A 21,761-nucleotide genomic window follows, 5' to 3' on the forward strand; every position below is an offset into this window, starting at 1 on the left:
ACCACAGCTTTTTAATCCACTCATCTACTGATGGGCACTCGGGCTGTTTCCAGATCTTAGCTCTTGTAAATTGTGCTGCTGTTAACATAGGGGTGCATATATTCTTTCTGATTGGTGCTTCAGGTTTCTTAGGATATATTCCTAGAAGTGGGATAACTGGGTCAAAGGCAGTCCCAAATTTAATTTTTTGAGGAAACTCCATACTGTTTTCCACAGAGGCGGCACCAGCCTGCATTCCCACCAGCAGTGCACGAGGGTTCCCTTTTCTCCACATCTTCGTGAGCACTTGTCGTTTGTTGATGTTAGCCATTCTGACAGGTATAAGGTGATACTTCACTGTCGTTTTCATTTGCATCAGGAAGGTGCTGGAGTAGGGGAGGAGTCACGAATGATTCTCAGATCTCTGTCTTGGACAAGTGAACAAAGTGGTGCCAATCACTGAGATAGGGAACAGCCTCAGAAAAAAAGTCTATTACACAATCTAGGAGAGTGCTCTGATTAATTAGAGCTGATTGTGCACAGGAAAGTGAGTGTATGTTTAGAATAAACTGGATAGATCTCATGTTCATGATCATTATCTATATCAGGTTCAGACTCAACTTAAATCTTAAGAAATTTGAGTATCCTTGTACTCATCACTGTACTCTTCCCTAGTTAAAAAACAGCAACTTGATTGTGTACATGACTCTTTAAAAAAATTAAATTGAATTATGCAAGCAACAGTGGCTTTCATAGATTTACTATTTTAGATGAGTTGCCCCATGGTATTTTAAAAATATGTATTTATCAGATTTGCAATTTTCTAGGTATTGATAATTACTAGCACTGTACAAAACTGAAGGATTAGTGAAATTATACAATTCAAAATGAATGTGGCTGTATGATAAAGATAATATTGCCTGATGTAATATATTTATTCATTGATTCCTTCCTCTAATATTTATGATTTTTAGAAAATGTTACTGCTGGTTGTTCTGGGCATTCTATATAATACACAATATTAAAAATAATAAAATTATAGAACTGGAAAGAAGTTTAGATAATCTAATTCTCTCTTTTTATAGTTGAGGAAACTGGGAATCAGAAAGCCCCTTTTAACATCCTAAATGACTACGGTGTTCTTGGACACTGCATGCTATTTCATGAAAGAAAACTAGTGACTTCAATCTTCATGTTCTTTTAATGTTTGGGAAAACAATAACCTGGATTGACTTCACATTAAAGGTACCAATAGCATGTGTGTATATAAAATATTGACTTGTAGAATATTGAAATGCAAATCAATTAATAAAGTCTATAGTGTATAAAAGAAATTTCTACCATTAAACACTTGTAAAGCTTAGAATGTTTGCAAAATATCTGTATGCAAAATATTTGCATAACCACAATTCCCACACTTTCTAATAATCACATTTCTTGTTGAGAGTGGATAAAATATAAAGCACGTTTAGGCACTATGTATTTCATATACACTTGACAACATTGGACATTCTAAACAATCTATACTACTATTATTAAGTAGGTGAAAAAGTTTGTTTCTTTGTTAAAGATCAGTTAACTGATCTATGGATTTCCATGGGTAAGACCATGAGGGAAAACTCAAATAATTTTGCCTGATAAAACATTCTGTTTCTAACATATTCAGGGACTAATCTGGCATAACATAAAAGTACAAAATAAATATTTAATTCTTTACTATAGGAAATAATAAAACACTTAATAAAGGCAATGTAGTATTTAGTGTGTTAGATGCATCATATATGATATAAGCTAGAGTCTGTGTGTTAGACAAAACTATATATGCTGGTCTCTGCCCTTGGTTCCCGACACAGGACTCCTAACATCCTTATAAATTCCCAAGAGATAAGAGCACAAGGAGCACCTTCTGTTCCATTGAGGTGACTCTGAGTGGAGTCCTAGATGGCTCCTGGTCACAGAAAAGGCCAAACCATAATGAGAAGCTTGGCATTTTCAGGCATGCCCCCCATTCTCCAGAGAGCATGGAGGGTCTGGAAATGGAGTTAATAACTGGCCATGCCTATGTGAGGGAGCTTCCATAAAATCCCAATAGCGGGGGTTCGGAGAGCTTCCAGTTGGATATACTTCAGGTAGTTAGGGTCAGAATTGAGTTAAATTGTAGGACACCCAACTGATGTCGCAGAGAATTGCTGGGGGCGGCGGGGGGGGGGGGGGATCTCCATACATTCCTTTGGTGACCAGAAGTGAAGAAATGTTTTGTGTGAGTTGTAAAGGAGAAACACAGGAGAACTATAGATTTTTTTTCACTTCACTGTTTCTCTCCTAGCACTCTTCACATGTGAGGGTCTTACAAAAGAACCTAACTCTTCATAAACCTTTAAACTGTTAATCTTCTCCCTCCAAGAAAACATAAAGGCAACTTCTTTCTGCATTTGTAGTTTCTGTGCATATTGCCATCGAGATTCCATGTATTTCTGGCATAATTCCATTTAAATATATATATATATTTCAGAGAGGTAGGGAGAGGGAAAGAGAGATGGAAACATCAATAATGAGAAGACATCATTGATCAGTTGCCTTCTGCACACCCCACACTGAGGATCCAGCCCCAACCTGGCATGTGCCTTGACGGGGAATCCAACCTTGACCTCCTGGTTCATAGGTGATGCTTAACCATGACTGAGTCACGCCTGCCGGGTTGGCATAATTCCATTTTTAAGTGTTCCTAATGGAACGAACCTGAGAAAACTATAGAGGACCAGTTCATTGAGTGGCCATTGCTTTATGACATTGTAAGTAGTTATAAATAACTAAAGTGTACTTAACTTCGTTTCCCAGGAAGTTTAAAGTGAACAGGGCTATTGTTTCCCCACCCCAAAACGTCAATAACTTATAAATCAGTCTCGGATAAGAACTTCCAGGGCTCTTTGAGCCGTAAGTACTGTTTGTTTATTCTAGCAGCAAAGTAGAGCTGTTAGCTCTCACCACTCATTTCCCTAAAGCTCTACTGAGGGCTTTTAAAAATATATATACTGTTATAGATTTCAGAGAGGAAAGGAGAGGGAGGGAAAGATAGAAACATTGATGATGACAGAATCATCGATGGGCCACCTCCTGCACGCCATCCCTCCAGTCCGCACCTGGGCATGTACCCCACCGGGAACCAAACTGTGACCTCCTGGTTCATAGGTCAGCGCTCAACCACGGAGCCACAGCAGCCAGGTTTTTCTTGGGGCTTTTATCCCTCCTTCTTTCCGTTTTCTCCCAGAGGCGCAGATGCACGCGCCCTGCTTTATTGCTGAAGGACTTTGGGGCGGGGTCCGCGGTACTGTTCCCTCCTTGGCTCTGGATGGGTTTGCGCGCTCAGCGCGGAGGCCTTGGAGACCAGAATCAGGGCGCACAGCTGTCCAAGGCAGAAACTCGTCTTTAGAAAGAAACGCCCGCGTAAATAGCAGCAACTCTCAAGCTTGCACCCGAGGCTATCCCAGGGTTATTCGTTATTTTAAGAACGAATGTAAATTTAACATCTATCTCCACAAATAACTTCATTAACTTCAATATAAAAATTCAAGTTCCCACAGCTCCACGCATGCATTTTTTTCATTCCAGCTGCAACGCCAAGCTTGCGCCCCGCTCGGGTTCATTGCTCGGTGCAGGTCGGGGGCACCCAAAGGGTCCAGCCCAAGAGGCGGGGCCAGAGGCGCGTCCTCCCCGGACCCCGCCCTCCAGCCACCTCCTTGGAGGGCGTGGAGTCCGCGGCTTCTCTCTACCCCGAGTCCGGAGACTCCGGGTGCTCATGGCCCACGTCCCAAGCCCCGAGGGCTCCTTCGCGCAGCCCCCGGCGGGGGCCAGGGACAGGCTTAGGCGGGTGGCCGCGGTCCTGGCGCACGTGTGCGGACTGACCTTGCACATGAAAAGGTAACAGCCACCGGCCACGGCTGCCTCTTCCCGCGGGGACTGCCCTCGGCGTGCTGGTTCCGAACAGCAGCGGGACCAGGCGAGCTCCTTGGGCAGGACCCACGGAGAACCTGCGACCGCAGCGAGGCCTGCTGTCATCCCTAGGGCCGGAAGTTCGCTGCCTGCCTGCTCCTGGGAACCGGGTCTATAGTCGCCACTGACCCGTCCCACCGTCGATAGTCAGCTGTGAATAGGTGTCAGTTTGGTTTACAAAACTAGGAGACAAGTTTTCCGTATTTGCCTCTGGAGAATGCAAAAATCAGAGAGGTGGCCCCTGCGACTTTGATTTTAAGTGGGTTGTAACTGTCTGGGAACTCAGCTGCTTGAGGAAGACTCTGGTTTCATGCTTGGGGTCACACAGCATAGGTGAGAGAGGGGTTTTATTTTTAGTTTTGGTTTTCCTATTGTGAGCTAGATGAAGAACCCATCTACGGAGGGTTTACCACAGAATTAATAACAGCTGATGTTGAGAAAAACAGGAAAGTTTGATTTTGCTTGATTGTGAACTAGAGGAAAATGCCATGTAAAATGGATGTGTGTACCTGTCTAGCCAGTTACCTAGATGTGGAATCTTTGGATTACCCTTAAGTAATGTTGGGGCAAAAATGTCACTCCTGGGTGTCCAGCTGTGTCGGGATGGCACTTAGGCAATGAGGCACCTGGTATGGGCACCTCGGAGGACACAAAAGTAGCAACGAAAATAAAATTTAAAGTATTCATCGAGCATTTGCTATGTGCTATGTGTGATTCTAATTGCATATGCCATTAATGTAAAGTGCTATTCTGGGTGCTTTCATACACTATTCAGTTTTGACACGCGTATGAACTGGCTGCTATCATCCGTCCCATTTCATAGCTGCTATGAGTATAGGCTGCCAACAGCTCAAAGAATTGCCTTTACTGATGGAAGGTGTCTTGCCAGAATATGCTCAGAGGTTACACCCCAAGGCTCTCAGATGTGGTCTGTGGCTAAAGGATGACTTGATATGGGGGTACCTTCCTACCTTAGAGGGGAGGACTGCAACTGGACCCATATTTTTGCCTTGCTTCTTGCTTTTCCCTGTCCTGCTCACGTTACTTCCTTACAGTTCTCACCTGAGAGCCTTAAATTGCACAAGAACCTTCATCTCAGGCTCTGCTTCTATGAACCCCAACCTAAGTTAACTACTCTGCTATGTTAGGTTGTGAAATTTTCCAAGTTTTATTCTTTATTCACGAGAGACATTTCTTTCTATGGAAAGACAAGTAACCGACTGATTTCAAACATATATCAGATGACTTTTTCTTCTGGTTAATAAAGTGAAATACATATGGAAGCGATGCTGCTAAAATACTGCATTATTTATGTCAGGGATTTGACAGAATGTCTTCCCCGAAGTCCTGTTTGGCCAAGAAAACTCTGTTCCTACCAGGGTGGGAGTTAGCCAGAGTGGGTGCTAAGTATTTGTTCATTGGTTTCTTGATTGGTGAAACTGATTGTGAGAAGGATACATGTTAATACAGACACCCCCCTGAGCTATTGAAAGTTTGATTCCAGGCCACTGCAATAAAGCAAGTGTTGTAATAAAGCCAGTGGTGGGTCTTACCTTCAGCTTGTTAAAAGAAAAAAGAAAAAAGGCAACATCTGTGTAGTGAAATACAGTGAAGAGCAATGAAATGAGGAAAGCCTGTATTGTTTTTCACAGCTTTATTCAGGTATAACTGACATAGTAGAAGTATATATTTTGCTAAGTTGATATAGATATATACCCATAAACCATCATCACAATCAAAATACTGAAAATACCCATCACTCCCAAAAGTTTCCTCAGCCCCTTTGGAATACCTCCCATCCCAGCCCCAAGCAATCTAGCTCACAATAGGAAAACTGGTCTGCTTTTTGTTACAGTAACATATGGTTGAAAAAGACTTTAGAGATCCTGAGTGTCAGTTACCCAGTAGTTGAACGAGACTGAGCTCAAGGCATTTGGGGATTTCCATGGGTCAGACCAAGAGGGGGTTGAAGTGACTGGGACCAGGCTGCCATCTGCTCATGGGAAAGGAGATGGATACAAAGCTGGACTCTGATGACAGCTTTGACATCCAACGCACAGATACCAGAGCATGTGGCAAATTCAGATGAGGTTCAGGCAACTCTTGGGATTGAGGTAGTCTGCAGTTTTGTTACAGGTGAAAGGAGACACTGAGGGAGTGAAATGCACAACCAAAATAAAATATGCAAACAAAACTCACCACCAACATCCAGAACTCCAAGGCTGGCATGGGAAAGGGAATCTCCCAGTAGCTGGGGCAGCTGATTTCTGTCCTTCAAGTTCACTCTCCTCTTGGTCTTCTTATTGGTCACTCCTGGCTATGGGAGACATACTCTTTAGCTCAAGTTTGCTATCTTGTAGTCCAGATCACACAGGGTTAGAATGTTCTGAGGCACTCTTGAAGGTTCTGGCAAAAGCAACAGAGTGATAGCACAGCGAGAACCATCGTTCTAGATCAGTGGTCGGCAAACTCATTAGTCAACAGAACCAAATATCAACAGTACAACGATTGAAATTTCTTTTGAGAGCCAAATTTTTAAAACTTAAACTATATAGGTAGGTACATTGTTATTAACTTAATTAGGGTACTCCTAAGCTGGCCTTTGCTAAAAACTCAAGGGGCCAAAGAGCTGCATGTGGCTCGCGAGCTGCAGTTTGCCAACCACTGTTCTAGATAATCTGGTATTTAAAACAGTTTTCTCATCTTTGATTTATGGTCCTGCTCAGCTTCTACACTGTCTTCCATGCCTGGAAATCCCCTTCATCAACTCCTAGTAGCCTCATTAAAAAAGGTTGAGGTGAGGAAAAACCAGTAAAATTATTTTTAATATTTTCAACCCAGTATCTCCAAAATATCATTTCAACAAGTAATCTATAAAAAATTACTAATGATATATTTTACATCCTGTTTTCATACTAAGTCTTTGAAATCCAGTGGGTATTTTATACTTACAGCACACGTCAATTTGTACTAGCTACATGTACATATTGGACAGTACAAGTCTAGACAGAGCATCATGTCCTGGATCAAAAATTAACTAAGTGTTCTGCAGGGAGAAGAGGAAGAATTTGAGTGTTATTTTTATAAACTTAGTTTGTAGTACTAGTAGGCAATCCTGTGGACAGCGATAATAGACTTTGGGAAAAACAAATCTATCAAGACAAAACATTTTGCAACTTCATATTTCAGAGCAAAATATAATGACATCCATAGTAAGTTGCAAATTTCACCTTGTTTTTTGAATCCATACCTTAGAGTTTTCCCCCGGATACTTAACTTGCATATTAACCTGTATATGTTCTACTCCAGTTGATTCATCTCCACATTATCTTATTTTTTCCCACATTTTCTCTATCAAGTAAATACTTTTATATTTCTATATATTTTTATCATTTCTCCTTCAGGTACATTGAAAAGAGTCGAGCAAAAGAATGGGCACTATTTTACTTGAGCATAAAGAATCATTCAGCTAATGAACTATTATTCGGCATAAGCAATTATTCTAAATATAGCTTGGTAAGTATTTTTGTTTGAATTTTAATAGCTATCTAGCTTTAAGACCATCAAAATGTGTAATATCTTTTAAAATTATGTTTAATTATAAAGTAATAAATAATAATATGTTGGGAAAAGGTTTTTAAAAAGGGTGACTATACTCAGTGTTTCAAGGATATGGGAAAATGGACAGTTTCATCAATTCATTGATGGTGGGGACGTAAATTTCTACAGGGATTTTGGAGGGCAACTTGACAATATGCATTAAAATTAAAGATGAGCATAACTTGGTCTCTGCGATTCCAGTTTTAAAAATTTACCCCATGAGAATGATTGGATAAATGCATACATTTGCATGTGCAAGAATATTTATCTTATTGTTTATAATTTTAAGAAAGGAAACAAGTTATATTCAACAATTATTTATTTGGTGCTGTCTCTGCTGAGCACTGACTGTAGTAGGTACAGGGTTACAACAATAAGTCAGATGTAGTTGGTTCCCTGCCCTCATATATAGCTTAGAGTCTAGGAAAGAAGACAGTCAACTAAACATTTCATGAGTGCAGTACTGATGGTGTAGACTGCGGTTGAAGCACATATGAGGAGAGCTGAACCCAGAATTGGGGAGGCAGTGAAGGCTTCTTGGAGGAAGTGATACCTGAACTAGGTGCTGAGGGGTAGCTCGCTAAATACATATTATGAAGTATCATGTGATGGAGTATGATGCACCTATTAAAAATGATGATGTACAAGTGGAAGGAAGTAAATAGTAGATCACTGAAGGAAAACAGCAGGTCACAAAACAGAATAGTGTATTTTATTTTTGTAAAATTATATGTTTCTACATGTGGGCATATATGTGTGTATGTATGTATGTATATATATATATATATATATATATATATATATATATATATATATACATATATATGTAAATATATATCTAGGAGTATCTTGGGTCTATATTTAGATTCCGATCATCAGGTATGGGATGTGAAAAGTAAATTGATATCAAGGTCATACTTTTTTTTATGTTAAAGCCTGAGACCTGGAATACAAAGTTAAAGAAAGATACTGTATTGAGATAAACTCAACTGAGTTGTATTTCATCTCATAGCATAGCCCTCAACCAGTAACACTATTTTGAAACTTAATTCCCTAGATAAAAAAAGAAACAAATACTGACACTCTTGGATAGGTTCATTGAGTCTGGTGAATGTGATCTCTATTCATTTGGATTGACATGAGATTGAATTACATTCATGAGGTGACTCATACTCATTTACTTAAGAAATAACTTTTCAGCATGCATACTCTCAATTTGTTATAATGGTCTTGTTGTCTTAGTTATAATCAAACATGTCTATCAATAACATGGCCGGTGAATTCTACACTTGGTGCTTCAATTGTTTTAAGCAAATCTGTTTCTTAAAGTAACTTCAACAAAGTTAATTTGTAAAGTTAAAAGTCAATATTATACAAACATAACACTCAGTGTTCCCTAGGCTATAAATCCTGTCCAAATTTTTAGGAGAAATTGTGTCCATGGGGACAGGTAGGATGCATTAAATGTAAGTACACTTTGTTTTACAGAGCAAAGATTTTGAAAAGCTGAAAACATTGTTGTTCATTCAACCTAATCAAAGAAGCCAAGAAAATCTCAGACAGGTACATAAATAAATTTTTTTCTGGTATATGATTATTCCAATGTATTCAGTTATGCTTTTCTTCTATGAATTAAGCAAATATAGGTTAACATTATAAAAACATTATGCCAAATTATTTTTTTTTATTTTCTACTTTCCAATCCTTGCTTAATTTTAGGGTTTTAGAAAAACAAAATGGGATTAAGTAAAGATGGTTGGAATAGTTATATGTTTTTATACATACGTCTAGTGAAGCTGTTCTTTCATTTACTCATACATTGATTAAAGAAATGTTAATCATCGAGTCCCTACTGTGTTATATTTGTTTGAAGTGCGTATTTGTGATAATTGATTTTGAATATAAATGAATTTATTTAAGCCTATGAAAATGTTTTCCATAATTTTAATTTACTAATCTTTGAATGAATTTCAGCAACCCATTATGTAGGTATGAATTTCTTCTGTCTTTAAGAGATTAGGTAGTCCTTCTCTGCTTCAGTTAAAATTTTAATGTGCTTACGTAAATTGAATGTACATTTCTTATTTTTTAGCCTCTAAAGAATGTTTTGTATACCAGCTACAAAGTAAAAAGAGGTATTGATTTTTAAACATTTTAAAATATAAAGCATTTCAGAGTATCCTAAAAAAAAAATGTTGTATTACAAGTGTAGTCATCATCTTTGGCATCAGACATTTCTAAAAGTCAATGTTTTCTGTACTTGGGACACTATCTTGAATCCACTATATCATTAAATGTCATGTCCATGTAAGTTCTTGTGACTGTGAGCTGAAATCCTTGTGTGGGTCCAGACAGTCCGCAACAGTGAATGCACAACTTCGGAAAAAATGGTATGGGCAAATTTAAAGTGAACTTATCTTTTTCATAGAACTTATTTTAAGTAGAGAACAGTGTTCCAGAGGGTATAAAAAGAGATACTATATTTATTCAACGCATTATGAATCATATGCATACTTTGAAGTATACAGTTTTCTTGAGTATACATAAGGCAATCAAATGGCATTCAATTACAAAGCACTTTCAATTTATACCAGAGGTTTTCCAGGGTCAAAGAAGTGCTGGATGAGTGGCTTTTAGTCAAGAGCTGAGGGCATCGCATCTTACATAGTAAGAAGCATGCTGGTTCCTAGCCATTGCTGCCCCATGAACCCCATGTTTGAAAGGTCTTTATCTCATAACAAAAATCATTTATTAATAGTTAATTTATCTGCCTGTTTTCTAAAATTAAAGATATATCTTACTGTCAATCAGCACTTTTGTTCATGCTGAGCTGACATGATTCCAGCTGAAGCAAGTAAGTTATATGTTATCCCGGGTGACTTTATTACAGGTAAATTAATTATCTCATTACACTTTTCAAAATACTGAAAATTCAAAAATCCCTTCCCACCCTCAGACCCCCTTTTATTTCTTCAAGGAGATCTAGAGGTGACAGACTGGAAATCCCTGTTCTGCATGTTGTCAAAAAGAGGCTGACAGGAATGGATAGTTTTATTTTGAATCAGATAGGAACAATTGTCAGTTCAGGGAGTAAAAATTACTGTAATCTAGAGATCTTTTCTGCATTGCCCTAAAGGTAGGTGCGTATTTCAATGCTAACTGCATTTTAGGCAAAGAGAAAACCCTAGGCTGAACATATGTTCTTTATGCTTTATTCACCTTTCTGCAAAGAGCCAATTACCACCAACTTCCATTTGCTTCATCTCACCTCAGCCATCCCAAACAGTAAACCTCTCACTGGTGCTAACCTGTATCCATGATGCAGGGGCCTGGGAGGAGAAAGACATTGAACTGGGGCTGATTCTCCTTAATCTACCCCAAGGTCTGCAGCTGAGTAACAACCAGATAGTTTCCTCAGCCAAACTTCTGGGAGATTTTAGTTTGGGGAAACTTGGACATTTGAAATGCATAGGTGAATAGTAATAACTGTTTACTGCTGATTTATTTTTATTTTTGGCTTCAGTCATCTGGGATTAAGACCCATTTATTTTAAGTTTCTGAGTGTAACCTCTGTGTTTAGCTGAGGCTAATTTTTTAAAACTTTATTTTGAGAATTTTAGACTTACAGAGGACTTGCATGCTCTCTACCCAGCTTTCCTTAATGTTAACATCTCACATAGCCATGGTATAATAATCAAAACTAAGAAATTAAGATTGGTTCAACAAATACTATTAACTAAACTATAAACTATCTATCTATCTATCTATCTATCTATCTATCTATCTATCTATCAATTTATTTTTAATCCTCACTGAGGATATGATTATTGATTTTAGAGAGAGAGGAAGGGAGAGGCAGACAGAGAGAGAAACATCGATGTGAGAGAGAAACAGCCATCAGTTGTCTCTCGTATGTACCCTGGGGGGATCGAACCTACAACCTAGGTATGTGTCCTGACACTGAATTGAACCAGGAACTTTTTTAGTGTACGGGACGATGCTTCAACCAACTGAGCTACCAGGCCAGGGATAAACAACAAACTATTTAGATTACCCTGCTTTTTCTACTAGATGTCTTTTTTCTATTTCATTATTTAAGCCAGGATACCACACTGCTCTCATTGTCATGTGTTCTTAGTCTTCAATCTGGGACAGTTCCACCGATTTCCTTGTCTTTGATTACTTTGACACTTTAAAAAATATTTTTATTGATTTCAGAGAGGAAGGGAGAGGGAGAGAGAGATAGAAGCATCAATGATGAGAGAGAATCATTGATCAGCTGTCTCCTGAAAGCTCCACATTGGGGATCGAGCTCGTAACCCGGGCATGTGCCCTGACCAGAAATCTAACTGTGACCTCCTGGTTCATAGGTCGATGCTCAACCACTGAGCCATGCCGGCTGGGCTACCTTGACACTTTTGAAGAGTACTGGTTAGATGTTTTGCAGGATGTCCTTCAGTTTGGTTTGTCTTTTTTCTCATGATTAGACTGAGGTTAGATTATGGGCTTGTGATATCAATATCTTATTACTTTGCTAAGGTGGTGCCTGCCAGTTTCTCTACTCTGAATTTACCATTTTCCCCTTTCCGTACTCTGTCCTTTGAAAGTGAATTGCTAAGCCCAGCCCACTGGAGTTAAGTCAAGTCCAGAGGATTTAGGATCCATCTCCTGGAGGGAGGAGTATTTAAGAGATTGTAGACGTGTGTTACAACCACCACAGTTATTAATAAAAATTTGATGGGAGATCCTTTGAGGCAATGTGGATACCCTGTTTCTCTTTAAGGTTTTACTCACTAATTTTAGCATTCGTCAGTGGATCTTGCAGCAGTTATTACTTTGATACTCTAATGGTGATGTTCTATTTTCCTCATTTTCTCTATATTTATAATTCTTCTGTAGAAGAATTGCCTCTTTTCACTCATTCATGTGTATTTATATCAGTACTAGAGGCCCAGTGCATGGATTCGTGCACCGGTGGGGTCCCTCGGCCTGGCCTGCACCCTCTCGCAATCTGGGACCCCTCGGGGGATGTCAGATAGCCGGTTTTAGCCTAATCCCCACAGGCCCGATCCAGACAGGTGGGAGCCCAGTCCTGTGCATTGAGCGTCTGTCCCCTAGTGGTCAGTGCATGCCATAGTAACCAGTCGACCAGTTGACCAGTCGTTAGGTCATTCGGTTGCTTAGGTTTTTATATATATAGATGGTCTAATGGATATTTATTGACTTATAGGTATTTATTTTATTCTTTGAGTTATAAATAGTTACTATCATTGTTCACTATATTGCTCAAATTATTCCAGCTCTAGCCATCAGGAATGTTGACTAGGTGTTCTTTTGACAAACTCACATTTTTATTTATTTTTTAGCAATAACTTTCTGGCATTGTAAGATGCTCCAGGTTTATCTTGTCTCTTCCATAACCTTGCCCCAAAATCAGCCATTTCTTTGAGAAGCATGAAGTCTTTTATTGCAGAATGAGATTAGAATGAGATTTAGAAATCAAAATCTGCCCTCTAATTGTTCTTTTTTTTTTCTTCCAATTTTTTTATTAAGGTATTATATGTGTACATATCTTACCATTGCCCTCCCCACACCCCACTCCCATATATGCCCCCACCCCCCAGAGTTTTGCATCCATTGGTTATGCTTATATGCATGCATACAAGTCCTTTGATTGATCTCTTATCTCCCCCACCTCTCCCTAACCTTCCCCTTGTAATTTGACAGTCTGTTTGATGCTTTACTGTCTCTGTATCTATCTTTTTGTTCAAGTTTATAATGTTCTTTATTATCCATAAATGAGTGAGATCATGTGGTATTTTTCTTTCATTGACTGACTTATTTCACTTAACATAATGTTCTCCAATTCCTCCCAGGTTGCTGCAAATGATGAGAATTCCTTCATTTTTATGGCAGCATAGTATTCCATTGTGTAGATGTACCACAGTTTTCTGATCCAGTCATCTGCTGACGGGCACCTAGGCTGTTTCCAAATCTTAGCTATGGTGAATTGTGCTGCTATGAACATAGGGGTGCATATATCCTTTCTAATTGGTGTTTCTAGTTTCTTCGGATATATTCCCAGGAGTGGGATTACTGGGTCAAATGGGAGTTCCATTTTCAGTTTTTTGAGGAAACTCCATACTGTTCTCCACAGTGGCTGCACCAGTCTGCAATCCCACCAGCAGTGCACGAGGGTTCCTTTTTCTCCGCATCCTCGCCAACACTTGTCGTTTGTTGATTTGTTGATGATAGCCATTCTGACAGGTGTGAGATGGTACCGCATTGTTGTTTTGATTTGCATCTCTCGGATAATTAGTGACGTTGAGCATGTTTTCATGTGTCTCTTGGCCTTCCTTCTGTCTTCTTTTGAAAAGATTCTATTTAGGTCTGTTGCCCATTTTTTTATTGGATCATGTATCTTCCTTTTATTAAGTTGTATAAGCTGCCTGTAGATGTTGGAGATTAAACCTTTATCAGTGATGCCATTTGCAAATATGTTCTCCCATGCAGTGGGCCTTCTTGTTGTTTTGTTGATGGTTTCTTTTGCTGTGAAAAAGCTTTTTATTTTGATGTAGTCCCATTTGTTAATTTTCTCTTTAGCTTCCATTGCCCTAGGGGCAGTGTCAGTGAAGAATTTCTTTTGGCATATGTCTGACATTTTGCTGCCTGTGGATTGCTCTAGTATTTTTATGGTTTCCCGTCTTATGTTTAAGTCCTGTATCCATTTTGAGTTTATTTTTGTGTATGGCGTAAGTTGGTGATCAAGCTTCATTTTTTTGCATGTATCTGTCCAATTTTCCCAACACCATTTATTGAAGAGACTATCTTTATTCCATTGTATGTTCATGCCTCCTTTGTCAAATATTAATTGAGCATAGTGGTTTGGGTCAATATCTGGATTCTCTATTCTGTTCCATTGATCTATATGTCTGTTCTTGTGCCAGTACCAGGCTGTTTTGAGAACAGTGGCTTTGTAATACAGCTTGAAATCTGGTATTGAGATCCCTCCTACTTTATTCTTCTTTCTCAGGATTGCTGTGGCTATTCGGGGACTTTTTTTATTCCAGATGAATTTTTGGAGAGTTCTTTCAAGGTCTGTGAAATATGCCGTTGGTATTTTAATGGGGAGTGCATTGAATCTATAGATTGCTTTGGGTAGTATGGACATTTTAATGATGTTGATTCTACCAATCCATGAACATGGTATGTTCTTCCATCTGTTTACGTCTTCCTCTATCTCTTTTTTCAGTGTCCTGTAGTTTTCCGTGTATAGGTCTTTTACCTCCTTAGTTAAGTTTATTCCTAGGTATCTTAATTTTTTTGGTGCGATGGTAAATGGGATTGCCTTTTTAGTCTCTCTGTCTGTAAGTTCACTATTGGTGTATAGAAAGGCCATAGATTTCTTGGCGTTAATTTTGTATCCCGCTACATTGCCGAATTCATTTATTAAGTCTATTAGTTTTTTGACGGAGTCTTTCGGATTTTTTATGTACAATATCATGTCGTCTGCAAATAAAGACAGCTTTACTTGTTCTTTTCCAATTTGGATTCCTTTTATTTCTTCTTCTTGTCTAATTGCAATGGCTAATACTTCCAGTACTATGTCAAACAGGAGTGGTGAGAGTGGGCATCCCTGTCTTGTTCCTGTTCTTAGGGGAAATGTTTTTAGTTTTTGTCCATTGAGTATGATGTTTGCTGTGGGTTTATCATATATAGCTTTTATTATGTTGAGGTATGAGCCATCTATTCCCACCTTGTTGAGAGTTTTTATCAAGAAAGGGTGTTGGATTTTGTCAAATGCTTTTTCTGCATCAATTGATATGACTATGTGATTTTTATCTTTCAATTTGTTTATGTGATGTATCACGTTTATTGATTTGCGGATATTGTACCATCCTTGAATTCCTGGGATAAATCCTACTTGGTCATGGTGTATGATCTTTCTGATGTACTGCTGGAGCCGATTTGCTAGAATTTTGTTGAGGATTTTGGCATCTATGTTCATGAGGGATATTGGTCTGTAATTCTCTTTCATTGTGTTGTCTTTATCTGGTTTTGGTATTAGGGTGATGCTGGCTTCATAGAAGGAGCTTGGAAGTGTTCCTCCCACTTGAATTTTTTGGAATAGTCTGAGGAGGATAGGTTTTAGTTCTTCCTTGAATGTTTGGTAAAACTCTCCTGTGAAGCCATCAGGCCCCGGGCTTTTGTTTGCCGGAAGCTTTTTGATGACTGCTTCAATTTCGTCCATAGTTATTGGTCTATTGAGCTGTTTAGATTCTTCTTGATTGATTTTTGGAAGGTTATATTTTTCTAGGAATATGTCCATTTCCTCCAGGTTGTCCAGTTTGTTTGAATAGAGTTGTTCGTAGTATTTTGTAACAATCCTTTGTATCTCAGCAGGGTCTGTTGTTATTTCACCTCTTTCATTTCTGATTTTGTTTATTTGGGTCCTCTCTCTTTGCTTCTTGGTGAGCCTGGCTAGAGGTCCATCAATCTTGTTTATCCTTTCAAAGAACCAGCTCTTGGTTTTGTTGATCTTATGTATTGTTTCTTTGGTCTCTATGTCATTTATCTCCGCTCTGATCTTTGTTATTTCCTTCCTTCTGGTTACACTGGGCTTTTCTTGCTGCTCTTTTTCTAGCTCTTTGAGTTGTAGGGTTAAGTAATTTATTACCATTGTTTCTTGTTTTTTGCAATAGGCCTGTAGAGCTATGAACTTCCCTCTCAAGACTGCTTTCGCTGTGTCCCATAGATTTTGGATTGTTGTGTTTTCATTGTCATTTGTTGCCATGATGTTTTTTATTTCTTCCTTGATCTCTCTGGTGACCCAGTCCTTGTTTAATAGCATGCTGTTTAGTCTCCATGTGTTTGATTTCTTTGGGTTGTTTTTATTGTAGTTGATTTCCAGTTTTATGCCACTGTGATCTGAGAAGATGCTTGATATAATTTCTATCTTCTTGAATTTGAAGAGACTTTGCCTGTGACCCAGCATATGGTCTATCTTTGAAAATGACCCATGTGCACTTGAGAAGAATGTATATTCTGTGGCTTTGGGGTGAAATGTTCTGAAGATGTCAATTAATTCCATCTGGTCTAGTGAGTCATTTAGGATTGCTGTTTCTTTGCTGATTTTTTGTTTAGAGGATTTGTCCAGTGGTGATAGTGGGGTATTAAAGTCTCCTACTATGATTGTGTTGCTATCCTCTAATTGTTCTTATTGCAACTTGAGAGTCATTGCTTCTAGGCCTTCTTAGCACATAGAGCCAGCAAATGTTTCTATGTATACTAACCTATGTATCTACATTCATTTCTGCATATATCAATCTGTATGTAGATTAAAATAAACATTAGGTCATACTGACATCTCCAACTCCAGTCCATACCATGGGGTTTATCCCGGCATTACCCCTTTGCTTGTTTGTAGCATCTTTCTCCCAAGACACAAACCTGGCTATTATTATCTACAGTATACTTACCTTTTTGTTATATATGTGAAGTAATTTCAGAATTGTTAACCTGGACCCCTGTGAGATACATAGTTACTAACTCAAGTGCATTGTTTTGTCTTTAGCCTTTTAAAAAATATATTTTATTGATTTTTTACAGAGAGGAAGGGAGAGGGATAGAGAGTTAGAAACATCAATGAGAGAGAAACATTGGTCAGCTGCCTCCTGCACACCCCTCACTGGGGATGTACCTGCAACCAAGGTACATGCCCTTGATGGGAATCGAACCTGGGACCCTTCAGTTCACAGGCCGACACTCTATCCACTGAGCCAAACCAGTTAGGGCTATCTTTAGCCTTTTGCATTTAGCCTTACAGTTTCAAAACTTTGTTTTTCCAAGTTATTTATCTATAAAACTATTGGCAAGACCAATGTCATGAGACAGTCCCCCTATGTTTTTCTTCTAGGAGCCTTACAGCTTCAGGCCTTACATTTAATTTTTAATCCATTTTGAATTGATTTTTGTGTGTGGTGTAAGATAAGGCTCCAATTTCATTCTCTTGCATGTGGATATCCAGTTTCCCCACACTGTTTGTTGAAGAGACTGTCCTTCCCCACTGTGTATTCCTGTTGAACATCAGTTTATCACACATGTGTGGGTTCATCTCTGGACTCGCTATTCTGACCCATGCCTGTCTCTATTCCAATATCATACTGTTATTTCTGTAACTTTACAATATATTTTGAACTCAGAAAGTGTGTTGCCTCCAGCTTTGTTCTTTTTTCTCAAGGTAGTTTTGGTTATTCTGGATCCCTTGTGGTTGCATACAAATCTTAGAATTGTTTTTCTATTTCTGTAAAGAATGCCATTGGGATTTTGATAGATTGCATTGAATCTATAGAATGCTATGGGTGGCACAGACATTTTAATAATATTAAGTGTTTTAGTCCATGACATGAGATGTCTTCCAATTTGTTTGTATCTCTTTCAAATTCTCTCATCAATGTTTTATAGTTTTCAGTGTACGGATCTTTCACCTCCTCAGTTGTTTATTCCTAAGTATTTTATTCTTTTTGATGCTATTGTAAATGGGATGTATTCCATAACAACATTGGTCTTGGCTATTATTTCATAGATTACACTAAAACCATAAGCAACAAAAGCAAAAATAGACAAATGGGATTACATGAAACTAAAAAGTTTCTGTATGGCAAAGGAAACAATCATCAAAATAAAATGACAGGCCTGGCCATTGTGGCTCAGTTGGTTGAGTATCACGTGTACAGAGGGGTTGCAGGTTCAATTCCTGGTCAGGGCACATGCACAGGTTGAGGGTTTGGTCCTGCTGGCGTGCATGCAGGAAGCAACCCATTGATGTTTCTCTCTCTCTTTTTCTCTCTTCCTCTCTCTCTCAAATCAATTCAAAAATAATAAAATACAAAAATAATTTCCCCCAAATAAAAATAAAAAATGAATAAAAAGACAACCTATGAAATGGGAGAAATTATTTGCAAACCATTTATCTGATAAGAATGAATATCTAAATATATAAGAAACTGCTCAAACTAAATAGTAAAACCCAAATAATTTAATTTAAAAAATGGGGAAAGGAACGGAGTAGACATTTTTCCAAAGAAGACATACGAATGGCCAACAGATATAGGAAAGGATGCTTAAGGTCACTAATAATCAGGAAACTGCAAATCAAAGCCACAGTAAAATATCAACTTATACCTGCTAGGATGACTATGATAAAAAAAATCAAAAGACAACAGCTTATAAAGGAATACATTTCTGATACATAAAACAATATGATGAACTTTGAAGACATTATGCTGAATTAAGTAAACCAATAACATAACGACAAATACTTCATGATTCCATTTATATTAGGTATATAAAATAGCCAAATTCACAGCGGCAGAGAGTAGAACAGTGGTTGCCAGGGACTTGGGGAAGAGAGTAGAGAGAATTATTACTTACTGGTCACAGAGTTTACATGTGGGGTGGTGGAAAAGATTTGAAAACAAGTGGTGGTGATGGGTGCATAACAGTGTGAATGTTACTAATGCCAATCTACCGTACACTTAAAAATGGTTAAAATGACATAACATTTTTTGAAAAAGCATGCTCATAACATGCAGGCACTCTAACTTAAGGTTTTAAGCTCTCTAAAATTTCAAGTTTTTAAATTTAGTAGTTATTGCAGAAAACTTTTATCTAGCAGTTCAGAAAATGAGTCCTTTTAGTTAGTCAAGCATTTCTATTAAAGTAAATTAAGTCTGTATATTATAATCACCAAATTTCAAAGAATTAAAAGAAAACATTAACACAATACTATACTTATTTAGAAATTAGATGGCATTGTAATATTTTAGTAATGAAAAAGCACTTTTAAAGATAATTGTTACAAATGTTCTTCAACAGGTGAATGGCTAGCAAAATTGATATATCCATGCAATGAAATTCTAATGGGCCATAGAAAGGAACAAAATGCTGGTGTACACAAGACAAGGATAATCTTAAATGCATTTTGCTAAGTGAGAAACAAAAAGCAGTGTACCATATGATTATATTTATATGATATTGTGGAAGGCAAAACTATAGAGAAAGGAAGTGGTCGGCAGAATTGGGAGTCTGGGAAGGGGTACCTAGAATTGGGATTGCTGGTTGGTATGGTAATTCTATAGCTTTTTGAGTACCTGCCAAACTGTTTTCCCACAGTAATTGCACCAGCAGTGCCCAAGGGTGTGGAGTGGTATCTCGTTGTGGTTTTGATGTGCATTTCCCAGGTGACTAAAGATGTTAAGCATCTTTTCATGTACTTATTGGCCATTTGTATGTCTTCTTTGGAGAAATGTTTATTCAAATCCTTTGCCCATTTTTTAATTGGCTTGTCTTTTTGTTTCTGAGTTGTAAGAGTTCTTTTTGTGTTCTGGATATTAAACCCTTGTCAGATATGATTTGCAAATATTTTCTCCCATTCTATAACTAGTCTTTTCACTTTCCTGATACTCTCCTCCCGTGCAAAAAGTTTTAAATTTGGTGAAGTCCAATTTATTTTTTATTTTGCTGCTTGTGCTTGTGGCGTCATATCTAAGAATCCATCACCAAATCCAAGGCCGTGAAGGTTTACTCCTTTGTTTTCTGGTTTAATCATTTTTAGGTCTTATATTTAGATCATTGATCCATTTTGAGTTAGTCTTTGTACATGGTATGAGGTAGGGGTTGTGAGCATATCTTTGTTTTCAGACCCTTTAAAAATGCAAACATTTTAAAGATTTAGTAGCCACATCACAATTCTTTTTCAAAGATGCCAGGCAGATGCAATATTAATGCATAGTAAAATCAAATACTTTGAAAAAGAGAAAAAGGCATGTTTGAACTTCCTACCTCTAATGTCTTCCAATGAAGGACTTCTGGATACAATCAGATTTTACTTTTCTGGTCCTTGGTTTTTACTGCATGTTTTGCTGGACAAGCTAGGTTCTAAAGGATTCCTTACCAACTTCTTCACAGAGGCGGGGTCCTAACACTGGGATTTCATACATGCTGGAGAAGACCATCTCATTGCGTCAGCGTTGCCTTCACTTCCAAAGGAGAATTTTTGCTATATTAAAACCATACCAAATCCTCACGAATCCATATATGGAATATTTTAATTATCAACATCTACCATATAAGAAATGGATAGTCTTTGCAGAACACATAAAATTTACTCTTGTTTTGGTTATCAGAAATGCTGAACAGATCTGAACTAATAACAGAACAACATAATCATTTTCCTTTAGCCCTTTTCTAAGCTGTTCTTTTTTCTTCTTCTTTTAAAGATTCAACTATATCTAAAGAAGAATAGGGCATTTCACAGTTTGCCAAAGGAAGTACAGCTCCAACTTTGCCAGACTGCAATCTATCAAGAGTAAGTGACACAGCCCCTAGTCGGTTTTGGCTCAGTGGATAGAGCATCCGCCTGCGGACTGAAGGGTCCTGGTTTGATTCCGGTTAAGGGCACATGCCCTGGTTGCGGGCTCGATCTCCAGTAGGGGGCGTGCAGGAGGCAGCCGATCAATGATTCTCTCTCATCATTGTTTCTATATCTCCCTCTCCCTTCCTCTCTGAAATCAATAAAAAAAATATTTTTTTTTAAAGAGTGACACAAAAATATTCCTTTGGGTCTTGGCAGTCCCCTGAGAAAGGCAGATAGTATGCTCCGGCTGGTAGCTCAGTGGTTAGAGCAGCGCCCTAGGCAGATGGTGAATGAAATTTAACCAAACTTCAGAGACAAAACACATGTTACAAATTGAATATTTACCAGAAGATATATGTAAACGTTTGGGGTTAGTGCTTTGAACTCTGTAGTGTAATCATGAATTTTAAACCAACCTGAAGGAAACTAGAATTGAAAATAGGATGAAGACCAAGACTTATTATAAGCAAAATGCCAAAATAATAAAAAGAAGTGATTGGACTGCTCTAACAGTCCACTTATTTATCTAGAAAGAGGAAAATATGCAAAGTGTATTAGGTAAAATACTCTAAACTTTATTATAAGAGTCTGAAGTTGACATTTTTATACTGTTGTTTTGCTTTGTTTGTATTCTCATTAGGATGGTAGGGTTTACATTAAGGAACACTATAAAAATATAAACTTTATTCAAAAGATTTTGGGCAAATTTTTATAGTGTTCCTTAATGTAAACCCTACCATCCTAATGAGAATACAAACAAAGCAAAACAACAATA

At 38.0% G+C, this 21,761-nt stretch overlaps 1 protein-coding gene across 2 annotated transcripts in view; it reads left to right on the forward strand.

Moving 5' to 3' along the window:
* Positions 1–3,772: 3,772 nt before the first annotated feature.
* Positions 3,773–21,761, forward strand: part of LOC307103251 (cyclic nucleotide-binding domain-containing protein 2-like) — a 75,878-nt gene continuing 57,889 nt past the window's right edge. For both annotated transcript variants that reach the window (XM_079777422.1, XM_079777423.1), the window contains exons 1-4: positions 3,773–3,897; positions 7,374–7,485; positions 9,058–9,132; positions 20,850–20,938. In XM_079777422.1, the coding sequence (XP_079633548.1) occupies positions 3,776–3,897; positions 7,374–7,485; positions 9,058–9,132; positions 20,850–20,938 (398 nt within the window). In that variant the 5' untranslated portion in view covers positions 3,773–3,775. The remainder of the gene's footprint in view (positions 3,898–7,373; positions 7,486–9,057; positions 9,133–20,849; positions 20,939–21,761) is intronic.

The sequence above is a fragment of the Cnephaeus nilssonii genome (genome assembly GCF_951640355.1).
Source record: "Cnephaeus nilssonii genome assembly, chromosome: 1".
NCBI lineage: Eukaryota > Metazoa > Chordata > Mammalia > Chiroptera > Vespertilionidae > Cnephaeus > Cnephaeus nilssonii.